Raw genomic sequence first — 23,655 nt, forward strand, 5'->3', positions numbered from 1 at the left:
TTTATATTGAGGCTCCTGTCAGTGTGTTGGTAATTCAGAATAAAGTGGAACTCATTTTGGGAGACACACAAGTGAATTACAGGTCATTGGTGCAGGGTTAATGCATTTTTCTAGATTTGTAATAGTTTGCTTGGATTATGTAAAAATTAAAAAAATTCAACAATGAAAAAGGCAATTATTAGCAAGTCATGTACCTAGGAGGTGTAAGGTATAATTTTAATAAGGAGCTGTGCACTTTGGTATGGTTGCTGGGATTTATCTTAACTAATTCAAGGCAGGCCAGGTTTAAACCTTAAATTTATTTATTGTGGTTGTTGAACCCTGTGATAGAAGATATACATTTTGTTTAGGCAAGATCTGTATTCTTAGTGGTTTTATTTATTTATTTATTTTTATTTTTTTCCCAAGCAATTTAATTTTACTTCTTTCTGATTTCATTTGGCCCTGAATGACTGACAGAGGATGTGCATGTGCTCTATGTTTAATAACTGCTCAGTGTTGCCTTGATTTCTACTGGCACCATGTGACCCATAAGTGAATTAGAAAACTGATATATGGATTTTTTTTTTATTATTAATGTAAAAAGATGCCAAATCATCCATCTACCATTTTTAAATGCATACTTTCTTACAACAATACTGGAAACATAGATTACTTCCTTACCCTGAAACAGTGAGGCTGATTGTCCAGGTGAGTTGTGTGCCATAAGTTCTGTTGATAAATGAACCTAGGAGAACAAGCTACATGTAAGACTGGAATCCATCACCACATGTGCTGTACCTCAGGAGGGTACAAAAGTGAGGGTCTTATGCTCATTAGACATCCTAACACTTGAGTGATACTGGATGGATGCAACGTTAAAAAGAGGGGAAATGAGGACAGCAGGAAATCAATGGAGGACCAGAAAGAAAACACAGGAAGACTCATCTAGATCATATGGTATGAAGGAAACTTCCAGACAAACACAGGTGGCACAGAGTTAGGAGAAAGGCCCATGGCAAAATATCCACACGGGATTCTGGTGCAGTTTATGAATAATTTGAACCTGGCGATGCTTTAACTTGGAGTCCTAGGTCATAATTTTTTATTTTATTTTATTTTTTTTTTTTAATATTGTTCCAACATAATTAATGGAGCGATCACAAGCAAGGGCTTTAAACTGTTACTTAGAAAATACAGAACATAAACTTTTTATATTTTCTTTTTTAAAAAAACAAGGATAAGGTGAGAGGTTAGAGTTCCCTCTAGTAAGTGCAAAGCACAGTCCTAATAAAAAACAAAAAGGAAGTGGTAGTTTTATGATGAGATGAGTGAAGTACCAACCCATTTAAGATACTGGCAAATGAGTGTGCATTCTTTATAATACAAATAGAAAAATTACAAGGGTTTCTGCCAATCGACACTCCATGACTGATACAAATAGTAGGTGATAGGCACCAGGTGAAACTATCTTTGAGTCCTTTCTCAATTCAGTATGTTGTTCAGTACACAAGATCTAGCCTTGCTTGTCCCATTTATGAATGAGAGGTTTAGCCTTTAGTTTTTTCTCTTTACCATTTCACATACATTGTGATATTTGCATAATATGAGCGGGGCGAAACAATATAAATTTTACATTAATGCAAACCATGTTTTGAGAAGAGTTTGGTGTAGAAAGATAAGGTCTTGTTACTTATGGATTCTGTAGTTGTTCAGCAGTACACACCTAAGTATGGAAACTAGCTAGTGACTAGAATACCTGAGGAAGCTGTCTGCATTTTTAAGCCTATAATTTAATTATGTTCATCACTTCTGCAAGAACATCTCCTAGGAAAAGGAAATAGTCATGTACAGTACATGGAAGGAGAGAAGTTTTTAATTACAGTAGGTAATAGAACCTTAAAATGAGAACTTAGGGCCACAATGGCAAGATGCTCAATGGAAAGGAGAGGGGAAAGCAAATACCCCTGTCTGAAACCCATGTGGATAAGTAAGGTTGTTGAAATAGAGTATATTGTGAGTCATACTACTGAATTGTAAGCCAAAGCCCATGGCCTAAAGCACTTTCCACAAATACAACTACTTAAGATGCTCAAATGCTTTTTCAGCATTGAGTGATAAGCAGGTTGATTTTTGGGTGAAGGAGTAATGACTAATAGGCAGTAAGTGCCTGGTATTGTCAGGTGTAGGATGGTTTGGTATGTAGTCTGCTTGGTCAGGATTTGTCTGTTAATTTATTACAGGCCAAAATCATAGCAAATACGTTTAGATTGTCTCTTTCCTTTTTCTTTTTTGAGTAAATTAAGTTGATGCAGGATATATTCTTGGGTTGAACTAAGTGTTCTAAATAGAATAAAGTATTTGACAATGGGTTAGGAGTGAGGTAGGTCACTGTGCCCTGGTGCATTTACAGTATTTTTTTGTTTGTTCTTTCTTTCCTCCAATGCCTTTTTAGTCTACAGTTTGATAAAGACTTCTAAACCGGCCATATTTTCCAGTGATATACTGGTCAATGTAAGTTAGTGCAGTAAATAAAGCATACAAATATAGTTAAGGGGGAAATAGAAGGTTACTTAAGGAAAAAATAAAATAAAAATCTCTAAACTCAATAAGTTTGGGTTATTTGCAAGACAAAAGCATGCTTAATCGTAGGAGAAGGCTTTTAGTGGTGCAGTGTAAAAGGAACTGAAGTGAAACTTGATAAGACCTGTTTAGATAGTATCTGTATCAGTCTGCAGTAAGCGCGAACAGTGGACAGAGCGGAGAGAGTATAATATTGACTGGGAGTATTGTGTGGTGTTCACCTGTGTGTGATTTGTTTTTTTTTGGTGAAATTATTACTCTTTACACAAAAAATGGAGATGACAAGAGACTGCCATGTTAGCACTGTCAATGATACCAAAATTGAAAGGTGATCGAGAAAGGAAAGGTGAATTCAGAAAGACCTGAGGGGAAGGGGAAAAAAAACATGAACAAGCCATAACTTGAATTGACTGCCTGCCAGAGGTGGCAAGTGCCTGAAAGATGGCATGGTGCTCTCCCTTTACTTGAAGAAGGTCAGAGAATCCCTAGATGCTGTTATTAGTAAATGTAACTTGCGTTTGCAAAAAGATGGATGTTAGATGAAATAATGAGACTGTATTTCTTGGAGATATGTTGTGATGATAGTTTAATTGTGTAAGGTGCATCAAAGAAAAGCCATCAGCTGTTCCTCTTCAAACCTAAAGATTATTCTTAGAACAAGGAAGTTGTCTTTAAGCTATGTTAGAATTTGAATTACATTGTCATAGTGAGATTTAGTTGATAGTATATTGAGAATGTGAGGGTCTCGGCGGAGAGTGATGAGCTGAATGTATGGGACTTGACAGAATTATAGAGCAATAAATGCAGGGAGTGGAGAAAGCAGTAGTATAGAGGTGACTATGACCTGCCATGTGAAAGGCATTCAGTCAGTGCATCAGTCATTATCCAACCCGCTATATCCTAATACAGGGTCATGGGGGGCTGCTGGAGCCAATCCCAGCCAACACAGGCACAAGGCAGGAACAAATCCCGCGCAGGGCTGGAATGATGAATTAGAGCGATGTACTGTGGCATGGGCGAAAGAACTGCAGACACAAGGAAGGCAGAATTGAGTGAATAGAGGTGCCGGCTATGGTAACAAGAAATCAAATACAAATGTCTGAATGAAGGTACTATGTTTAAAGCATAGTTTATTTGTTTTTATTTTATAGATCACATTAGAATCAGTAAAACACCGTTAAATAAGAATACATTTCATACAGCATTCTAAATAAATGTTTAAAACCAAATTAAGTTACACAGGCCCTTAACCTGTAATTGCTCCAGGGCGCTGTACAATGTCTGACCCTGCTCTCTGACCCCAAGGGGTATCAGAAAACTAACTAATTCCTAATACAAGAAATTGTATAAGGTGAAATAAAGAACAAAAAAAAAAAAATACATCTCTTGCCCAGTTCATAGACTTAAGTCAGCACTTGGGGTGTCTGTTTGATATTTTCTTCATCCAAAATTACTCTTGCCATTTTATTGTTATATTTTCCAAACTAGACACTTGACGTAGAAGTGGAATCTTTTCTTTTACCATATGCATTTATAATGTTTTTTGGGTAGGCCAGTCCATAAGGTTAATTTATACTGATGTTTTCACCCAATTATGAAATATGTGTCCACAGCTTTTGCCATCTACAGAATTAATTTTTCATATCTTAGAATAGAAGTAGTGTAAGTAAGGAAAGAGCTTTTTTCAGCTCAAATGTGAATTGTCAGGTTTGTGCAGTTTACATAGCAAAAGGTGGCCACTGCTAGCTTCTGCTGCCACCTTGAGGACAATTGGATTTGTTGCCTGTATTTGTAACTAATGACTTGTGCTTTTTGTTTTTTTTTTTAAATTCTCTTCTCTGTACTTCATTTGCCCTGTAATGTTTTGAGTGTTACTTTATTCTTTTGTGGCTTAGCATGACTGAAACATTTTTTTTGTGAATTTTGTTTTTTTTTTCTAGGAAGTCGTACTCTGAAGTTGTAATGTACATTTCCTTTTTTCTTCTGTGCAGTTTTCCGACAGCTCAACACCTCAGTAGCCGTGTCTCAGACAGCAGCAGGCCAGTGCCGGCTGGCACCACTGATACAGGTGATCCAGGACTGCAGCAACTTGTATCACTACATTGTGAAGCTCCTCTTCAAGCTACACTCCTGTGAGTAGTTCTTCATTTATCCCCCTCTTCTGCAAATAATTGGTAAAGAAAACATATGCTTACAAATCATTTCAACAGATCCCAAATCATTCTTCCTAGTGTGGTGTCCATGACAGTCTCTCTCACAGTGTATTGTCTAAGTGAAATAAATGACATTTAAGTGAATTGTAGGTGTGTGATTTGAGGAATATGCTTTTTTCTAGATTTGTAATATTTTCCTTGTAATATGCTGTAGATATATTTCAAATTGCTGTTTTTACAGCTTGCTATGTCATAGAATGCTTAATGTGACTAACATAACAGTGCAGGGGCAAACAAATCAAATGAACAACACCATAAAAATACAGCAGGCACAGATATGGTAAGGAGTTTGCGTTTGACCTGTGAGATTTTAAATGGCAATTAGTAAAGTAGCATTCAAAACTTGGTAACCCCAAGCCTGTTTGCAGAAACTGGAAATGTGATAAATGTTTGTATGGCCCAAAGTACAATGTAAAGTCAGGATTAATGACTCATCTGTACAGTGGCATGTAGATGAGAGTTTGTTGTGTATGTTATTAGAGGGAATTTTTGCAGATTAGACACTGATACAATTCAGGCTGTCCATTTTCATTTGTACTTGTGCATCTAAGTGTGATTTCCTTTTCACAAGATTCTGGGTGGTGTTAGTTTTTCACAAAGATATGAATTTATGCTGGCATATAGGGTGGCTTATTGGCAGATTTTAAGAATTAACCAAGCAGAGACCCTTGAGGTAAATCTCGGAAGGAGAGTCTTCAGTGGGCTAAGGACATCATTGACAGTTCTGTCTGGAGCTGGATATGCTGATTTGAAAAAATTCAGTCAGATATTTGAGAAAGTATTATTGATTGATATATGTGTCTTTAGCCTAACTACAGTCAAAGTAAAAAGTATGTGAACCCCTAGGAATTCTCTATATTTATATCTAATTTCCATATAAAACATGGTTGTATCTTCATGTCAGTCACAATAATGAACAAACACAGTGAACTCTAAGCTAATGACTTTTTAAAAAGCTCATTGCAGTCTGAATTTAGCACACCTTGAGTCCATTTAATGAAATGAGTTCAGAGGTGTTGCCTAGAATTACTTTGATTGATAAAAAGCAATATAAACTTTGAGTTTTTGACAAGAAGCATATCCAGATGGGAATCATGCCTCACACTCATGCCTATCTGTTCATGAGTCAACTGTATGCAAAACATTGAACAAGAAACAAGTCCATTGCAGGACACCAAGAAGGAAGCCACTGCTATAAAAAAAAAAAATTGCTGAATGCCAGAAGTTTGCAAAAGAGCACTTGGACACTCTACAAGGATACTGGGAAAGTGTTTTGTGGAATGATGAAACCAAAGTTGAACTATTTGGGAGGAACAAGCAAATTCATTTGGCGTAAAAATGGCACTGCATATCAACATCAAAACATCATCCCTATAGTGATGTATCGTGGAGGAAACATCATGATTTGGCCCTGCTTTGCTGCATCAGGGCCTGGACAGATTGCCATCATTGAGGGGAAAATGTATTCACAAGTTTATCAACAAATTCTCCAGGATAATGTGAGGGTGTTTGTCCGTCAACTTAAGCTCAGAAGGGGCTGGGTGATGCAACAGGACAATGACCCCAAACATTGCAGCAAATCCACAGCACAGTGGCTTCAGAAGAATAAACTGCACCTTTTGGAGTGGCCCAGTCAGAGCCCAGATCTCAATCCTATCGAGATGCTGTGGAATGACTTGGAGAGAGCGCCATACACAGAAGACAACCAAAGAATATGGAAGAGTTAAGGCAGTTCTGCAGGGAAGAATGGGCTAAAATTCCCCCGCACGATGTGCAGGTCTGATCTGCAGTTACAGGTAGCGCCTGGTTGAGGTCATTGCTGCCAAAGGAGTGTCAACCAGTTATTAAATCCCAAGGTTCACTTACTTTTTCTACTACCACTGTGAACGTTGAATGCGTTTGTAAAATAAAGACATGAAAACAGTAGAATTTTTTTGTGTGTTATTGGCTTAAGCTCATTGTGTATATCCGTACCTGTGACATAGATGAAGATCAGATCACTTTTTATGACCATTTCAAAGGGTTCACATACTTTTTACTTTGACTGTATATTAAAATAATTGGGGAAATAGAATAGTTTTCAACTCGGTATATGGGCTTAGACAAATTAAACCAAAGCATTTATTTGGTTCAGCAAAAAACATTTAAAAACCCACACCAGGCAAGGCAAGTAAAGTATCTATCTATCTATCTATGGTGTGATAAGTCTTCTCATGGGCACTTGGGTTTTAGTGAGAGAGACTATCGTAGATTTTATAAACAAAACAAAACAGCTATCTTATGGGACCATAATAATGCTACAAGGTGGTAAGTTATGGCGTTATGACTTGAAGACCCGCACAGTGGCACATTGGTTAGCTCTCCTGGCTCAGACATGTCCTGTGAGTTGTTTTGTATGTTCTCCCTATATCTCTGTAGGGTTTTCTCTTGACACTCATTTTCTTCCACATAACTAGTATAAGTTTTGATTTGACCTAATATGTATTAGTGTGTGTATACTGTGATAAAGTGGTAGCCATCCAGGGTTAGTTTCTCCCTTCACCTCCTTTTAGACAAAAAAAGAGAGGCTGAATGAATTGCTTATTACTTTAAGTATCATTTTTCTTAATATTGAGCACAATTTTATAGTAACAAATGTGCATTCATAATTGTTGGCTTGCTGCATTTTGTGTGGTATCTGTGTATGTGACTGCAGAGGCTCCTTCGGTCATTGCTTAACCTCAGTCTGCCATTGGGTCCTGTTCATTGCTTACAGTTGATACTCAGCTGTATTTTTTATTTTGCCAGCTTTAGCAAATGTTCTTGTTGTTTGTGCATTTTTATGTAAATTGTTATGGTGTAAACAGTTCTTGAAGTTGGATGAAGAAAAGCCTTATGTCCCATATTTGAAATAAAGCCACATCAGGTGATCAAGAGGACTGTGAGCTAAACAGTCAAGAGACGTGCTAATGTGATCAAATCACTTGAGTGTATCAAACTTATTCATGACAAGTCTGTCAACTTCTTGAGTAAGACAACATTAGTTTTACTTTTTAATCACATAGTATTGAATAACATAAATGACCATTGTAAATAATTATATTTAAAAAAAAAAAAAAAAAAAGTGTTGATGTCTTTTGGGAGGATTTGCATTTTTTATTACAGAGACAACTGTTTGCATCCATTCAGGTTTGCCAGCAGACACCTTACAGGGCCACCGGGACAGATTTCATGATCAATTTCACAGGTAAATAAAAATGTAGGTGAATTGTAACAATAAGGGAGACAACCTAAACGGGTAGGGACTGATGCATGGACCGGGGACTCTGCTTTTGGAACAGTGGTAAGGTTTATGCAAGATTTCACATTTACATTTTAAAAATAAAGTGGACATTTATCCTTTTGATTTGAGCTCAGTAAATGTTCACGTCTGTTTCTTGTTGTGTTTGTTTCTAGTAGTATCTGTTTTTTGTGTAAATCATTTAGTGTAGTGCTTTACCATAATTATGTGTTGCTTTTATATTGTTCATGTAAACGAATTTCCCAAAAACTGGCAAGTTTTAACATTATTTTTGTTACTTGTACTTTGGAAGAATGTAGATTTCAGGTCTTAAGATCCTACGGACATGTCAAGTAGTGTGAGAAGTGTGAGGAAAGCACGATGCTCTTGATTTGAGTGTTTGGGCCCTCATCAGTAGTAGTAGTAGTAGTAGTAGTAATGGAACTCTGAGCTCCTTGACAGAAGATTTATATCTACAGAGGGTACATATAAAGATATCTGAATTGTTGGATATAGTGTTGAGGAGGTTAAGAAGAAACTGGAAGAAACTAACTATGATGTATTATGGCTGCTGGGTTCAGTCTTAGTCAAAATGTTTGTTTTATGTTCCAGCCTTAAAAATTTCTTTAACCGAGCTAGAGACCTACTGTACTTTAAGAGGCTGATACAGATCCCAAAGTTGCCAGAGGTGAGTTAAAAGAGCTAGATGTTTCTATCCTAAATATCAGATTCATTTAAAGGCATTTATTATATATTAACTATTTCTATTTTAATACTAGGTGCTTGCCCCCATTGAATACCTTTTAGCTGTTATATTTTACGTTGAAAAATACAGGCAATTAATTTTTTTAAGGTGCAAAATTGGTATAATATTATTTATAAAATGTAAGATGTCAGTTTGGGAAGTTTGGGCCTGTGTCAGTAAGGCACAATCGAGCACATGTTTATATTTACTAGCATTAGACCAGTTCACTTTCACCAGTGTTGCACCTCTGTCAGATGTGGAAGAGGATTAAAGTACCCAGAGAAAAAATGTGCACACTTTATGTAAACGGTTGACCAGGACACACCAAAAACCAATTCCTTCTGTTATAAGGAAACCATCCACACTTGCCATGAAGAAGTTTCATTTTTTAGTTTTGTATAATTTTGATTTCATTTTTCAACTGTGCTTATTCATTACACTTCTTGTGTATTGTGCAGAGTCCACCTAATTTCCTCAGAGCTTCAGCTTTGGCAGAGCATGTTAAGCCAGTAGTTGTGATCCCTGATGAAGAAGCCCCAGAAGAAGATGAACCAGAATCTTTAATAGAAGTCAGTACAGCTCATCAAACAGAACAGCAGGTACAATCACCAGTGTTGTGTAATAAAATTGTGTATGTGAAGCAACATTTTCACAATTTTGCATTAATTTCACAATGCCATAAAGATGTATTTTGACAACTATTTTACACCTGCATATTTCAACAAATAAGGTAAACTTAATGGAGCCAAACTGCCTCAACATCATGGATCAGTAACAGTGTAACGATTGTCATGTGACTGTATTATACACCAGCTTCCATTAGTTTTCCCTTGTGACATTACATTTTGGAGGCCACTTTATTTTCTTACAGCTCTAGCTGTGTAATGCACTGGCATTGGAGCACATAAGAAGATGGAATGATACCCCGTATTTTTCCTTAAAGGGCCGTGTGCGTTATATCACAAGCCACAGATGGGCAGATTATCTGTCAGAACCTTTTCAAGGCTGCCCAAAGTCTTTTTCTATGGTTTCAATAATGAATTCATTCACAGGTCTTTGCTTGGGGCACTGTTGCTGTATTGGCCTGTTTGTACCTCCATGTTAAATCTATGGAGCCTCTGTTATGTATACATAGAAGGTCTTGTTCTTCACCAACCACCTTTTAGACCCTTGGCTTTCTCCATTACTAGAGCTTTGGACTGGATCCTGTTAAAGTCCATTATCTCCTTCTGTAGTACTTGTTATTACATTCATAGTTTAAATTTACATGTTTAGGTTAATCTGTGATGTAAAGAAAATTAAGTAATGATATTAAATGTGTCTCTTTTAGAATATCGTTGACATATTTGACCAGACATTTGGGCCACCTAATGGATTTGTGCAAGATGACAGGTAAGCCTTCCAGAAAAGACCCATTTGTTGTGGTCAAGCCAATGTGCAGTTGATCCTGTTAAGACAGAACTCTATAGCCATATAAAATCACTTGAGCTGCTATCCACATCTTTGTGTTTTTTAATATTTTGAATTTTTATATATTGTATAGTGCTGAATATTTGTTTATTTTGTAAAGCTTTCTTGTGATTATCTACACTTTTAATGGAACTATATAAAGTAAGGCTTGAGTTGTCAAGACACTTGAAACTGTTCAGTCCATATGAAATGTTTAATTAAATTACACTGAGACAATTATACAATCTAGAGTCAATTTAATGAAAAACATGTACAAAATTAATCATGACTTGACACATTTCGTTTACTTGAAATTAGGATAGTGTCTACGGGCTACTTAACCTACCATCCCATTCTTAAACCTGCTTAATGCGAGTTAAGACTAAAAAGTCAGAAACTTTCTGGCAGCATGAGGTGCAGTGCCAGTTTGAAGCTGGGAGTTAATCCAACCTGCACATGTTGACATTGTGGGTGGAAAGCCTCAGTGTCTGGACGCAGACTTGGGGAGAATGTCCAGTTTCTGTTCATGTGTGCACAAATGATTTGAGACCAGGCAGCACTAGTATTCACTCAGCAATATCACAGTGAGTTGTTTATCATTTGTTTTGACAGAGACATTCAGATAGAAAACCTGAAAAAAGAAGTGGAGCTGCTTCGAGCTGAACTGGAGAGGATCAAATCAGAGGTAACTGAGTATTCTGACAAAGTAGAGCTCAACCTAACAATGCTAGAGCAGAGCATTTCCATGTTGTACTCTTCACATTAGTATTTGTAAGCTTATTTCTTTATTGCTTTTCCTAATGTCATAGAATTTCAGATATGCTTGGGTTCAGATACTGGCATTTAGTTTAAGAGTAATTACTATATTATCCCTACACAGTAATGAAAACATTATTTTGCGATTTTTAGTAATTTATACCATATTCTCAAAATTTTGTTTAACTTTACATCAATTCTCAGAGCCAGTTTAATAATTGTACATGACTCCAACACCCAGTAGTTCATAATTGTAAGACTGCTTTCCTGGCTGAAACCAAACCTGGAGGCAGTGCCAGTCTATCATGGGCCTGGCTGACTTCCACACAATCTCTAGGGTGCCACCAATCACTGAAGATGTCATGGCAGTTTGAAATGAAAAGCTCCCACCCAGCTGTACACAATTAATGTGATGGAAATTCATGATCAAAATGTGACAGTTAGAACTGAAATGAGTGTTATAAACATGAAAGGATGAAACAGGCAGATTATTTAAACCTGGCTGTCTTGTAAGTGAAAACTACCATGTTCCTCTGTACTAAGTAAAAGAATAGGACAAACAACACTTGTCTTTCAACCTGATCAGACATTTATGCAGCATTACAAATGTCTCACTGGATTATTCTATTCAAGTTACAGATATATATTTGCCATATGTCCATAAATGAGAATTCCTAAAAAGCTTAAAAAATCTATTTACTTCATTTTGGACTGACTTTGTCATTCCTTATATAACACAGAGAAAGGTAGTAGTAATAATAATTGGATCCCCTTCCTTGCATTTGTCATGTTCGCTCCACTTGGTCACACATGTACTGAATGCTCCTTTGGCACAAGAAAGCATTTTGTGAACCTGAATGCTGCAGGTATGTGTCCAGGTAAGTAAAAGTAGAATTGCATTATGAATGCTTAATTTATTCCTCCTCCAAAATTATTTTTAAGAATTGACAGTAAAACTCAAACCTGCAAAACTAACACCACTTGACTTGTAATGCAAGTGACATAAATAAAGAGCATACATTTTATGTATGTTAACATCAGCATGGGCAGCTACAGCCAAAATCCCCCAGGGACAAGTAACCTACAAGTCATTTATTTTCTTGTTTTAACTATTAAAAAGCTGCGTTTTGCCTTGAAAATGAAAGCATGTTAAAATATATTTATAACAAATGTTAAAATAAAAGCATTCCTATGAAATCAACAGGAAAAAAAACCCTTAAACTTGAGATATGTTTAAAACCAAGATACGTGGCGTTTATGGCTGCATGTAAGTGAATACTGAATATGAATATAATGACAGTCGGACATTTCCAAGATTTCTGTCATCATCCTTCTTATATGCATATAGTCCCTGAGTCTCGCAGGATTTATTGCATTTTACAGATTTCTTTGTTTAATAAGCCAAAAGTGTATCTGCTAGGAGTATAGAGACAGGAGTCATTTGTGGATCATACATCTCTAGTCCTGTTATAAGCATGTACCTGATAATACCCATGTTTATGGCTTTAATTCAAAAACTCAAGGTAATAAAAAAATGATTGTATGTTCTCTTACCAAAAAAAGGTTTGTAGCACATTATTCTCCTCAGCATCTTTTTCTATTAGAGGTGAAATGTATTCCTCAGCAAGGCGTGTCAGTTTGATCCAGGATTGCAGGTGCGGGCTAGTGCGCTATTAGAACTTTGTACAGGCAGGATGAAATTTTGTCCCATGCAAGATTTTAGTCTAACAACTTGACTTTTTGAAAAGGCACATCTGTCTTCTGCCAACGGAGAATTTCATTGTATTGCCAGAGTGTTCAAGTTAATGGCCTATGATTTTTAGGGTGCTTCTGTAATGTGTTTTAGCCATATACATCTGAAAGTTAAACCCTTTAAGTTTTCATGAAGCCATTGGGGCAAAACAGGCACCTAATATTGATGCAAGGTTGCCTTTGGCTCCTCTCTAATTTTTTTAAACAGTGAATGTTTAAAATGAAACCTTTTACTTAATATAAGTTAGTCCTTGCTTTCTTTCCCACAGTAAACAAGTGTATATTCACATATTCAAAGGGATCATTTAAGGAAATTGTGCTTAAAAGAAAGAAGGTCTCTCCTAATACAGTACAATTCAGAGTTGTGGAGGAGTTGGAGGCTATCCTGGCAGTACTGCGTGCCAAGCAGGGAACTATGCTGATCAGGGCACAAGTCCATCACAGGACCACGAATAAATATGCAAGCTCCACGCAGCCAAATTGCAATTGATAGTTATGTTATACTCCTAAGCCAGCAAGCTTACCGCAACACAAAGCGTGCACACAGTGAATGGTCAAAACGCATTTCTACAACCCCAATTCCAATGAAGCTGGGACGTTGTGTAAAACGTCAATAAAAACAGAATACAATGATTTGCAAATCCTTTTCAACCTATATTCAATTGAATATACTACAAAGACAAGATATCTAATGTTCAAACTAATAAACTTCATTGTTGTTTTGCAAATCTTCACTCATTTTGAATTTGATGCCTGCAACACGATCCAAAAAACGTTTTTATTTACGTTTTACACAACGTCCCAACTTCATTGGAATTGGGATTGTACTTGTTGTGGATCATGTCACATAGCTACTAATGTCATGGCAGAGGTTTAGAGACTGTGCTAATGGAGGAAGAGTTGTACCTGCAATTACTGACTTTAAGAGGAAGGATTGGTTCATCATTCTGGCAACCACGTTATATCAGTCTGTTATTGAAATTCACCATTTTGGAAACGCCAACCATGTGCAGAATAATGTCTTCCTGTGAGGGTGGCTGAAGTATGAACTAGGCTTAACATGTGTTTATTTGGTAATGTGAGAGGAAAGCTGGAATATTCCGAGGAGAAAATACACATACTGTGGGTGAAAGTGCAGACTCCACAAAGGCAAAAACCAGGCAAGAATCCAAACCTGTGATGCTAAATCAATGATGTGAATTATTTATTTATTTTTTTTTAACTTGTCTCAGAATTATCCCACAGAACTACAAGACCACTTGCTCAGAATGTCTAAAGAAACCCATGGGCAGATCTAAGGACACTTGCTAGCTGTTGAAGTTCCTGTCCGTGTTCATATTTCAGCATTATGAGACAAGCTGAAAAACAGTGGCCTTCATGGGCAAGGCTAGCAAAAAACCAGCACTATGAAAAATTGTGCTACTTGTTAAGCTGTTAAGAGAGTCAAGGTTTTGTTGTGTGGACTAATTAGTCTTCCCAAGGATGATATGTTTGGCAAAAACCAAATGCTGCCCGTTACAAAACACTTCCCCAACATCAAGTATAGATGGGCATGAAACTGCCCTTCTGCCATCATGGATGCATCTATACTTTTAGAGTTACATACAAATAAATGTTGGAGGTGAACACCATGGTTTTTGTCTGTGAATTGAATTTCGGGTGTAATTGAATTGGCAATAATCTCAAAAAATCAAACTGTGGATCAGAGGGTAATTTGAGTTAAGAGGTACCTTTAGTTTTCCACATAAGGGTTTTTTTTTTTTTTTATAATATGCCTATTTTTTGTATATTTTGCTTTCTATAAACGGTTCAGAGCATTTTTGGAATACAGTATTTATTTATTTTTTTTTATTTATTTTTACTGTGTAAAATGTAACATTTAAGGAATTTAAAAATGTATCCAGGATTGCTTTGTTAAGTAAGTAAGCCTACAGCATTGAGTTTTTTGAAGTGTCTTGTTGAATGGAATTTAGATGTAAAAAAACAATATGCACTTTTTTTTCTTATTTGGTTTAGTTGGCCACATAAGCTTTGAACAATACCACCATCTATCACAAATGACTTTTGGAATATTTTATATTAACCGTTACTTTTTTTAGCCTTCAAACATTTTCTTTTTATAATTTCAGGCTCAGAGGTATATTACACAGCTTAAGGCCCAAATTAATACTTTGGAAGCTGAGCTTGAAGATCAAAGAAAACAGAAACAGAAAGCTCTTGTCGACAATGAGCAGCTCAGGATAGAGCTTGAGAACTTGCGACAGCAAAAACTGGAGACGGAGAATGCTCAGGGTCAGCTTGCCGAAGCAGAAAGTAAGTAACATGGCATTCTTGGCACCTGCTGAAAGAGGCTGTGGCAGCAATAGTAATAGCCACCTGCAGGGGCCGTGGATCCTTGGAAGGCATCTACCACTGGTGTTAGAGGGTGCTTTATAAGAATTTACATAAAAACTAAGAAAATAAAGTAATCATTGGAATGGGTATGTAGCTCGTTGTCTGTTTCATTTGGTAAACACTAATTGCTTTATCTGTCTAGGAAAGGCCCAGGCTACAGAGCTGCGCTATAACAAGCTAAAGGAGAAGCACAGCCAGTTGGTCAACAACCATGCCGAACTCCTAAGGAAGGTATTTCTATTCATGGACTATTTTGAAACCGTGTTTGTGTGACAGTATCCAATAAAGTAAAACCTGATAAACATTGTTTCTGTTTTCAAAGAATGCTGATACAGCAAAGATGTTAACAGTGACACAACAAACGCAAGAAGATGTGGCACGGACAAAGCAACAACTAGTGTTTGAAATGGAGCAGATTAAACAGGAGTCTGAAATGAAGGTGAGCTTAACAGACAGATGATGTATTGAATCACATTTGGAATACAACCCAGGTGTCCTTTATATATATAAACTGGCTACATTGCCTGTTGAAGAAAGGTACACCTTTCCTCAGTATTCCTGTGTATCTTAACCTCTCTTTACTGTTGCTTTCTCTGTTGAACGCATTCTTAGAAAGTGGGCTTCACAGGCTGTTATTTCAAGGCACCTTGTTTGCCTCTTGACTACTTTTTGAATACCACCCATGCCCACTGTAAAAACCTCACTTGTATTCTAGGGATTAGTTCCCATAATTGAAGGCGACTCTCCGCATTCCTCTTATGGCTGTCCTCTGTGTATTCGTTTTTGTTGACTTTTCTTGATTGAATTTTCTGTTACCGATCACGTTTGACTGAGCTGCCAAAGTGAAACTGACCAGTTGGATTGCTTGGCAGGACCAGAGAACAGACACACACACACCCACCCAACCCACACACACACACACACACACACACACACACACAGAGCAGGATTTTTTTATTATTTCATATATTATATGGTTGGCAGTCTGTTGAGCGTTATAATGATTGAAGGTGATATGTCAAGTAGTGGCTGTTGATTGATTTATTGTATGTTAGTTTGCTGTCATTTAGATTCTTTTCTTTTCCTACTGGAATTACAGCTTGAAGAACAAAGCCTTCAAATGGAAAATCTTCAAAGAGAATTAGCCAAAAGTAGAGAAGAACTATCTATGATCCGTAGTAATCTACAAAGTACGGAAAAGGTAAATGAAAATAGAGTTGTCTGCATGTGTTTTGCAATACGGACTTCTTAATATAGCATGAACACTTTTTTTTTTTTTTTGCGTTTGGCTTGCATCCCATGGAATATTTTACAGTATGGGTGATTTACAGAGGAGAAAGGAAGGAGTTCTTATGTTTTCCTGCTTGTCGCCACTCTGTTCAAGACTTGTTTCTCAATGTGTACTCCTGTGTAATTTAATTTCTTCAGGCTCTATCCAGGAAGTTTATAAAACTCTCTTTGTGTTTTACCAGTCAGGTGAGATGCTGAACAAGACCCTGCAGACTTTGCAGGTAGAGAAGGACACACTAAGTAAAACCCTTTCAGAGCGGGATGTGGAGCTGTCTTGTCTGAAGGACACCATACAACAAAAGGAAGTTTCACTTCAGCAGGAGAGGGAGCGGGGCTGTAGAGAGAGGGACCAGCTACAAGGCAAGCTCAAGGACAAGGTGAGAGGATGCCTGGGAGAGATGGGCTTATTTGTGTTATGCAGCTGTGGTTTAGGGCATAATCCTGGGATTAACGTGCACAAGGTGGCAGCCATTTTTACTTCTTGGCAGTCTCCCCAGAGTCTTGCTCTGTTTCTTTGGACCAGGGGTGGGCAAAGTCAGTCCACAAAAACCTGCAGCCACTGTGGCCCTCCAGGAACGACTTTGCCCACCCCTGCTTTGTACTCTGATAAGACCACACAAAAACATTTTTTTTTTAATTGTTGTTGTATTGTGGAAGATAACACCTCATAGTGTCTTTTGTAAATCTGGGAATTATAGTGGGCATTAACGTGTGTGAATTCCTACAGTTTCGAATCCTTATGCTCTTTCATTGTTTTAATGGAAGAAGAAAATAAAAATACAAGCATGCACAAGTTAGGTGCATGTGTGTTGAGCCATACAGTTGCTGTGACATTTGTGTGCAAATGTTTAGTCTTTAGACTGCGGGCCATAGTTGGTTTGTCGACATGGTACTTATATTGTACTGAGTGGAAGTATTTTTGAAGAAAGCTGATATTGCCTGGATCCACCAATTCTGCCACCTTAAGGATTACTAAATGAGCCGTCTGCTGCTGCACTTCTGGTAGAAGTTGACTTAACTAAAATCAGGAGTGTAGGAATGGTGATCTCCATCTGCTTGCTTCTGTCTCGTGTTATAAGAAGGGCAGATGGTTCAGGTATTGCACTTTGTTGTGGAGTTGAGTATGCCATTCAGTTCAACTGTGGACCTGGGGTTTTTAATATTTCTCTAGTATTTTGTGTCCTCTCAGCTGGAGTTTGTAACTAGTTGTTTGATCTAATAAATTTTGTTTGAAAATTGCTTTTTCTTCCCCATTTTCTCCCCCACCCCCTAGTCAATGAAGGAAGAGTTACTTCAGCAGCGCCTTCTAGACGAACAATTTAAATTGCTTCAGCAAACTGTGAAGGAAGCAGAAAACATCATCCAAGATGCTGTGACTAGGTTAGATGATCCTCTGCACATTCGTTGTACCAGCTCTCCAGGTATGAAAAGTAACGGTGAAGATAAGATGGCTTTAGAGAGAGAGAGAGAGACAGACAAGTAGGAAACAGGAACTCTTTCTGTAAATAAATTTTTATGACTTTGCTGTGTCAATGCAACCAAAATGGCTTCAAAACCTTGGCACCCGTCAGAGCTGTAGTAGTGAGGTGGAATGGAGCAGCTGTAGTGAGTAAGTTGTACAGTAGGATTGTAGCAATGTATTGAAATTGATAATAAAGTGGCAAGCAAGGGTCAAATTCAAGGGCAGCTTAAGTCTCCCGTAATAATGATGTCATTTTTTTTAATTTTAAAACTGAAAGGTACACAATAGGAAGCTAAAATATAATGGAAGAGAAAAAGAAATATTCATCTAAGTATAGTATGTTATACAGTTCTTTCTGAGCAGCTCTATCATTAAACGGTAAACTTTGGACTTATTAGGTGGTCTTTTAGATTGTGTTGCTTTTTTAACTACATATCCTTAATGGTTTTCTGCTGGAATGAAAATGAATGGTGTATAGCCTGATCAGAACCATTTAAAGAAGTGTGGCATAACTGCATCTTGAGCGGAATGCCTGCATTTAGTTCAGTAAAAGGCAATTGGAGTGAATGAGGCTGAGATGGAGGTCACTCAGTTTAGTAAGGAAAGTAACCCGTGATTTGATTTTCTTTCTTTATTTATTTATTGATTTTGTAATGTGACACACTCAAACAGCTCTCTGTTTTCTTTATATAAAGTATATGACATTTTATTATAAGTCTTTGTACGGTATCATCTGTATAGTCATGTTTTGTGGCTTTTCATCTACATATTTCATTAAATTTAGTCTTGTTCTTTCGCTTCAAAAGAGTTGTACTTTTTTAAACAGGGGTATTCTTTTACTGTTTAAGTTAGATGTGGAAAACTTTTCCCCACACTTCTAGATTATCTTGTCAGCAGAGCAGAAGCCACCTTGGAATCAATCACATCTGTACAGCAAGGACATGTCGAATACTTGAAGAACGAAGCAGGTAGTGCGGGGTTGGTGACTTGGAGGTACACATGGTACACACACTCTGGTGTATAGCTTGTAACGTGTTTGTCCTTTACCAGATGCCGGAACTCTGGTCAGACCGCTTACCCAGTTTGCTCACTTGACTGCGGATACAATAATGAATGCAAGCGCAACTGCACACACTGCACCGCTAAACCATGCAGACAGTAAGTGTCCTTTTTGAGAAGGTATACATGAATGTGTGTATGTTATAGTATAAAGTTGCACTTAATTTTGTTTTCCTGCCAGCAGCCATTACTTTCCCGTGTTTGTTTTAATCATCTTTATCTAACTTACTGAGTGCCACATAAACCATAATCATTTATTTTTGATATATATTCATAAGTCCTGTTTATCTTGGAAGTGCAGAGTAATAAGGAACTACAAATACTGTGTGTTCTTAGTATTTTCACCTTGTGCTCTTGAATTCACTGCCTATCTGTAATAAACTGATGCCAGTTCTTTGTTTAACATTTTGTTTAAAAGTTTTCTTTCTCTATATATTTTTTGCTTATGTTGTGCATGTTATTTCTCATATTACTGTTTCGTCTTGTTTTTGTAATTCTCCCAATAATTGTTTTCAAATTTTCCCCTTCACCTTTTATTTTGTGCTATTTTACACTCCATATCCTATGCTGAGCTGGTGTTTTTTGTCCTCCTTGTAGAATTTTTTTATTTTTTTTTATTTATGATGATCTATATAATACGCTACTGTAGCTGTTCATTTGTCTGTCAGTCCAGGATTTTAAATCACCTGTAGCTCGCAAACCGTTTGAACTATTGACCTGAAATTTGGCACACATATACTATGTGACGTCTACTATCCGCTTTCGGGGTAATGATTTTTATTACTCTTTTTATTTTTACTTTATTTTATTGTAGAATCAACTCTTGGCAGCGTGCAGCAGGGCAGCCGTGCAGCGCATGCGTATAGGCGCCGTTCTCATTCCCTACCACCTTTGCTAATCATTCTTCAGGCAGATTGAAGACTTAAGTGCTAGCTTAAGTGAAAAATTAAAGAAAATGTCCTAATTAATTGCAACACAAAAACTAACTTAATCAGTTTTAACGCGAAAAGATGCCGATGAAAAAAGAGAAGCAGCGGGCCACTAGGGTGGAGAAAAGAAGATCTGCTCAGGAAGCAGCAGGCACATCAGCCTCTGAGCAAATGAATGGTAAACGTACAGAGAAAGAAAGAGGATAAAAACGATAAGTCAAGTGTAGTCAAAAGCGTGTTAGTGTGCAGTGCGCCGTTACTGGTGTTTTGATAATGTGACTCGGAAACGGATAGCAAAGGATTTGTACAGTTGGAATATTTTAATGAATACTGCATGGTTCCTTTAAATCAAATAATTTGATGTGTCTTTTAGAAAAGTACTCTCTGTTATAATGCTTTGTTTAAAAAAGTAAAATAATTTGATCTTCAGTATCACTTTCAACATACATACTTGTCGTTTTTTTCCACTATTGATATTTTACACTCTCTGCCTCTTGCTCAGTTGGTGATTTGGGGCTGCTCAGACATACCGTCTTGCTGTCTTTTGTTGCTCTACTCCTCTTTTGATCATCCTGTATTTGTGTTAGCCACAGTCCAAGTCATGGCAGACCAGAATTGTAGAGTTATTTATTTCTTTCTTTAACAGTTTTATTGGTATTAATTGTATAATATCAAATTTCATATTGTCATCATTCTGTATTTGTGCAGTTTGCATCTTCTTTCCTAACCATGTGGATCCCTTTTAGCCCTGTTGGACTCTCACCGTATTTCTCGTCTGTGTTCAGGTCTCACAGAGAATTGCAGAGACTGTGCCAAAAACTGTTTAGAGTTTCTGAGTGACCTGAAGACTAAGCAGTCTTTGAAGCATGCAAACCCATCAGCAGTGAAAGCTGCTGTGCAGAACATTTTGCAGTTGGGCCAGGTGTGTTGTCAGTTGAACTTTGCCATGTAGAATTGGAGTGTGTTAGGTTGTGTTTTTCCTAACTTTTTTTTTTTCTAATATCAGGAACTCCGGCCCAAAAATCTGGATATCCGACAAGAAGAACTTGGAGATATGGTGGACAAGGAGATGGCTGCAACATCAGCTGCCATTGAAGATGCAGTGAGAAGGATTGAAGTATGTATGACACAGGGCTGATGTTTGTCACACCAACCAAAATGACTGAAGTTCAAGTAGAACATTTAATTTTCTTGTTTTTACTTTGCAAATAGAAATTTACTAATCCGACAAATCCAAGTGATGAAAATGCAAAGATAATAAAATGCATTTTAGAAGGGTCCAGCATGTATATTTACTCTGTATGTTTTAAATTAAGTGATTTGTCTTCCAATGTGACGGTATGACATTAATAGTTCATGTAAGAGGTGATGCAAATTAAAATATTCAATTTCCCAAAAATGTGTGGAATTAAGAATGCTTTTTAATAATTTTCAAACCACGAGAAAGTTGTAAAACTCTTTCGTAAATTTCTGTAACAGTTTGCTGTTTTGTTTGTAACCCTGTAGTCAAATGTGCTGTTTCACTGGTAGCAGGTTAGTGTCATGTAGACTAATGTGACATGAAAAAAATTCTTGCAGTTTCACTGTTCAAGTGTTCCTTGAATTGGGTGTCTACATTTCATGAAACTTAAATTTTTGCTGTTCGCTTGAACAGTGTTATATGTTGTAGTTGACTTTTTTATTAAGCTTTTACTTACATTTGTTTGCCATTTTTGCTACCAACTGGTTAATCCGGACCCATGCGACTTTGTTTTATGATTTCAGTCTCAGTTTAGAGCATATCGAGAGCCAGTAAAAGCTCTGTAGGGCAGGTCTTTGCTCTGTCCAGTGACTTATACTAATACTAATACTGTACTATCTTTGGTGTTTCTGGTAATTTTTGGATTACTGCTTCTTTGTAATAGTTGGCCACATCTTTTACTGTACAACATTTTGTGAAATAGTGCATTATATAATGTGTTCCCTTTAAAAATGTTTACACAGACTGCCTATAACCACATATTTCTTATTTTAGGAAATGATGAACCAGGCTAGAAAAGGGAGTTCTGGAGTTAAACTAGAGGTCAATGAAAGGTCCGTAAGTAGGCTCACCTTTCATTTATTCTCATCTACGTTACTGAAATAGAACAGCTTCAGTGGAGGTCATCATTGCATGTGCGTTGTGCTGCATTTGCAGCCATGATCTCTTCCTGCTGTAGACAGTGAAGTACCCCACTAGCCTAAATCTGAGCAGGTGACTTCTGAGACTGCATTCATCCATTTTCCACCACTGTGCTTTTAACTTAATGACTGCATTGTGTCTTGTGCACTGTTTCTGGTGCCATTCACCTTTTCAAATCTTTGGCTAACTTTTTGAGAGTTTTTTTTGTTTACTCTTCTGATTGTGTATCTCAGTTAACTTATTGAGTATATGACAGGAGCCTCATGAATTAGAGGTGCATTCTTTTTTGGGACAAAGATGTGCTCAAGGAAACCTCAGGCTGGGCAAAAAAGGGGGTGGGGTGGGAGATGACTTCAGTGTTAGGGTGCTAACGCTTCCAGACCTGTACTTGTTGTCTATTTACTTCAGGTTCAGACATTAACTTTATACAGTATTGCCTTTATTTGGTTTTAATATTTGTTTGCCTATGTTCTTATTTTAAATTAACAGAATTCTCAACTCCTGTACAGATTTAATGAAGGTCAGTTTTTTTGGATACATTTTAATAATAAGAATGGCTTTTCAAAAGCTGTTCCTTTTAGAACAGGAACTCTACTTTAAAAACACACACACACACACAGTGTCTTAACAGCCATTTGTCCTTTCTGTATTCAGGCAATCCGTCTGCTTGTCATGGCATCAACAGACCTACAGAGGGAAATAGTTGAGAGTGGAAGGGTATGTATTTATGTATGTATGTAGCATGGGCAGTGAGAAGTCCTCCATATGACAAGTCAAGATAACCTTCCGTAACAAACTTGGAGAAAGTACATTTCATTGTATTAGAACTTTTTTAAGTGAAGTTTGGTATATATTTTTCATTTTTATATCCCATTGACACAAGTATTCTTACCCCTTGGTACGGCACTTGAAATCTGGCTCTGGTGCATCTTATTCCACTGATCATTAGTGAGATGTTTCTAGACCTTGTTTGGAGTCCATCTTTGCTCTGTTCAATTGATGGAACTTGGTTAGGAGAAGCACACACCTCTCTGTAGAAGGTCCTACAGTGGCAGTGTGTATCAGAGCAGAAACCAAGTAGCAAGGCTGAAGAAATTGCCTGCCGAGCTTCCAGACAGGATTACATTGAGGCACAGCTCTAGGGAAGGCTACAAAAAATTTCTTCAGAATTGAAGAAGGTGCTTCCATAATTCTTAAATGGAAGAATCTTTGAACAACCACAGGTCTTTCGGCCAGACTGAGAAATCAAGGGAGAAGTGTCATGGTATGAGAGGTGACCAAGAAACTGATGATCATTTGGGCTGAGCTCCAGAGAAACCTGTATGGAGTTGGGTCTTTGGAGGTGGGGTGGTTTTCAGACCTGTAAAAGGGCAGCCATCACTACAGCACTCCACCAGGCTTGCCTTTATAACAGAGTGGGCTGACCGAAGCCTCTCCTCACTCAAACAAACAAGGGAGCCTGCTTGGAGTTTAGAAAAAATGGCACCTTAAGGACCCCCCCAGGAGACTGTGAAAAACAAGATTTTCTGGTATGAAGAAACCATGATTTATGTCATGTTTTTGAAGATGGGTGGTGTTCATCATGTGTGCAGTACCATTCCAGTGAATAATGGTGGTAGCAACA

The 23,655-nt window shown here is 37.3% G+C and overlaps 1 protein-coding gene across 3 annotated transcripts in view; it reads left to right on the forward strand.

Annotated features, from left to right (window-relative positions):
* The window catches only part of LOC120540853 (huntingtin-interacting protein 1-related protein-like), a 67,848-nt gene that overhangs the window by 35,356 nt on the left and 8,837 nt on the right, over positions 1-23,655 (forward strand). For all 3 annotated transcript variants that reach the window (XM_039771956.1, XM_039771954.1, XM_039771955.1), the window contains exons 8-26: positions 4,554-4,694; positions 7,944-8,001; positions 8,647-8,722; positions 9,238-9,378; positions 10,110-10,171; positions 10,841-10,913; positions 14,866-15,049; positions 15,273-15,361; positions 15,453-15,569; positions 16,230-16,331; positions 16,603-16,797; positions 17,694-17,841; positions 18,764-18,850; positions 18,933-19,040; positions 20,656-20,792; positions 20,877-20,987; positions 21,885-21,943; positions 22,521-22,551; positions 22,686-22,748. In XM_039771956.1, the coding sequence (XP_039627890.1) occupies positions 4,554-4,694; positions 7,944-8,001; positions 8,647-8,722; positions 9,238-9,378; positions 10,110-10,171; positions 10,841-10,913; positions 14,866-15,049; positions 15,273-15,361; positions 15,453-15,569; positions 16,230-16,331; positions 16,603-16,797; positions 17,694-17,841; positions 18,764-18,850; positions 18,933-19,040; positions 20,656-20,792; positions 20,877-20,987; positions 21,885-21,943; positions 22,521-22,551; positions 22,686-22,748 (1,982 nt within the window). The remainder of the gene's footprint in view (positions 1-4,553; positions 4,695-7,943; positions 8,002-8,646; positions 8,723-9,237; positions 9,379-10,109; positions 10,172-10,840; positions 10,914-14,865; positions 15,050-15,272; positions 15,362-15,452; positions 15,570-16,229; positions 16,332-16,602; positions 16,798-17,693; positions 17,842-18,763; positions 18,851-18,932; positions 19,041-20,655; positions 20,793-20,876; positions 20,988-21,884; positions 21,944-22,520; positions 22,552-22,685; positions 22,749-23,655) is intronic.

Source organism: Polypterus senegalus, chromosome 12 (assembly GCF_016835505.1).
Source record: "Polypterus senegalus isolate Bchr_013 chromosome 12, ASM1683550v1, whole genome shotgun sequence".
Taxonomy (NCBI): Eukaryota; Metazoa; Chordata; class Cladistia; order Polypteriformes; family Polypteridae; genus Polypterus; species Polypterus senegalus.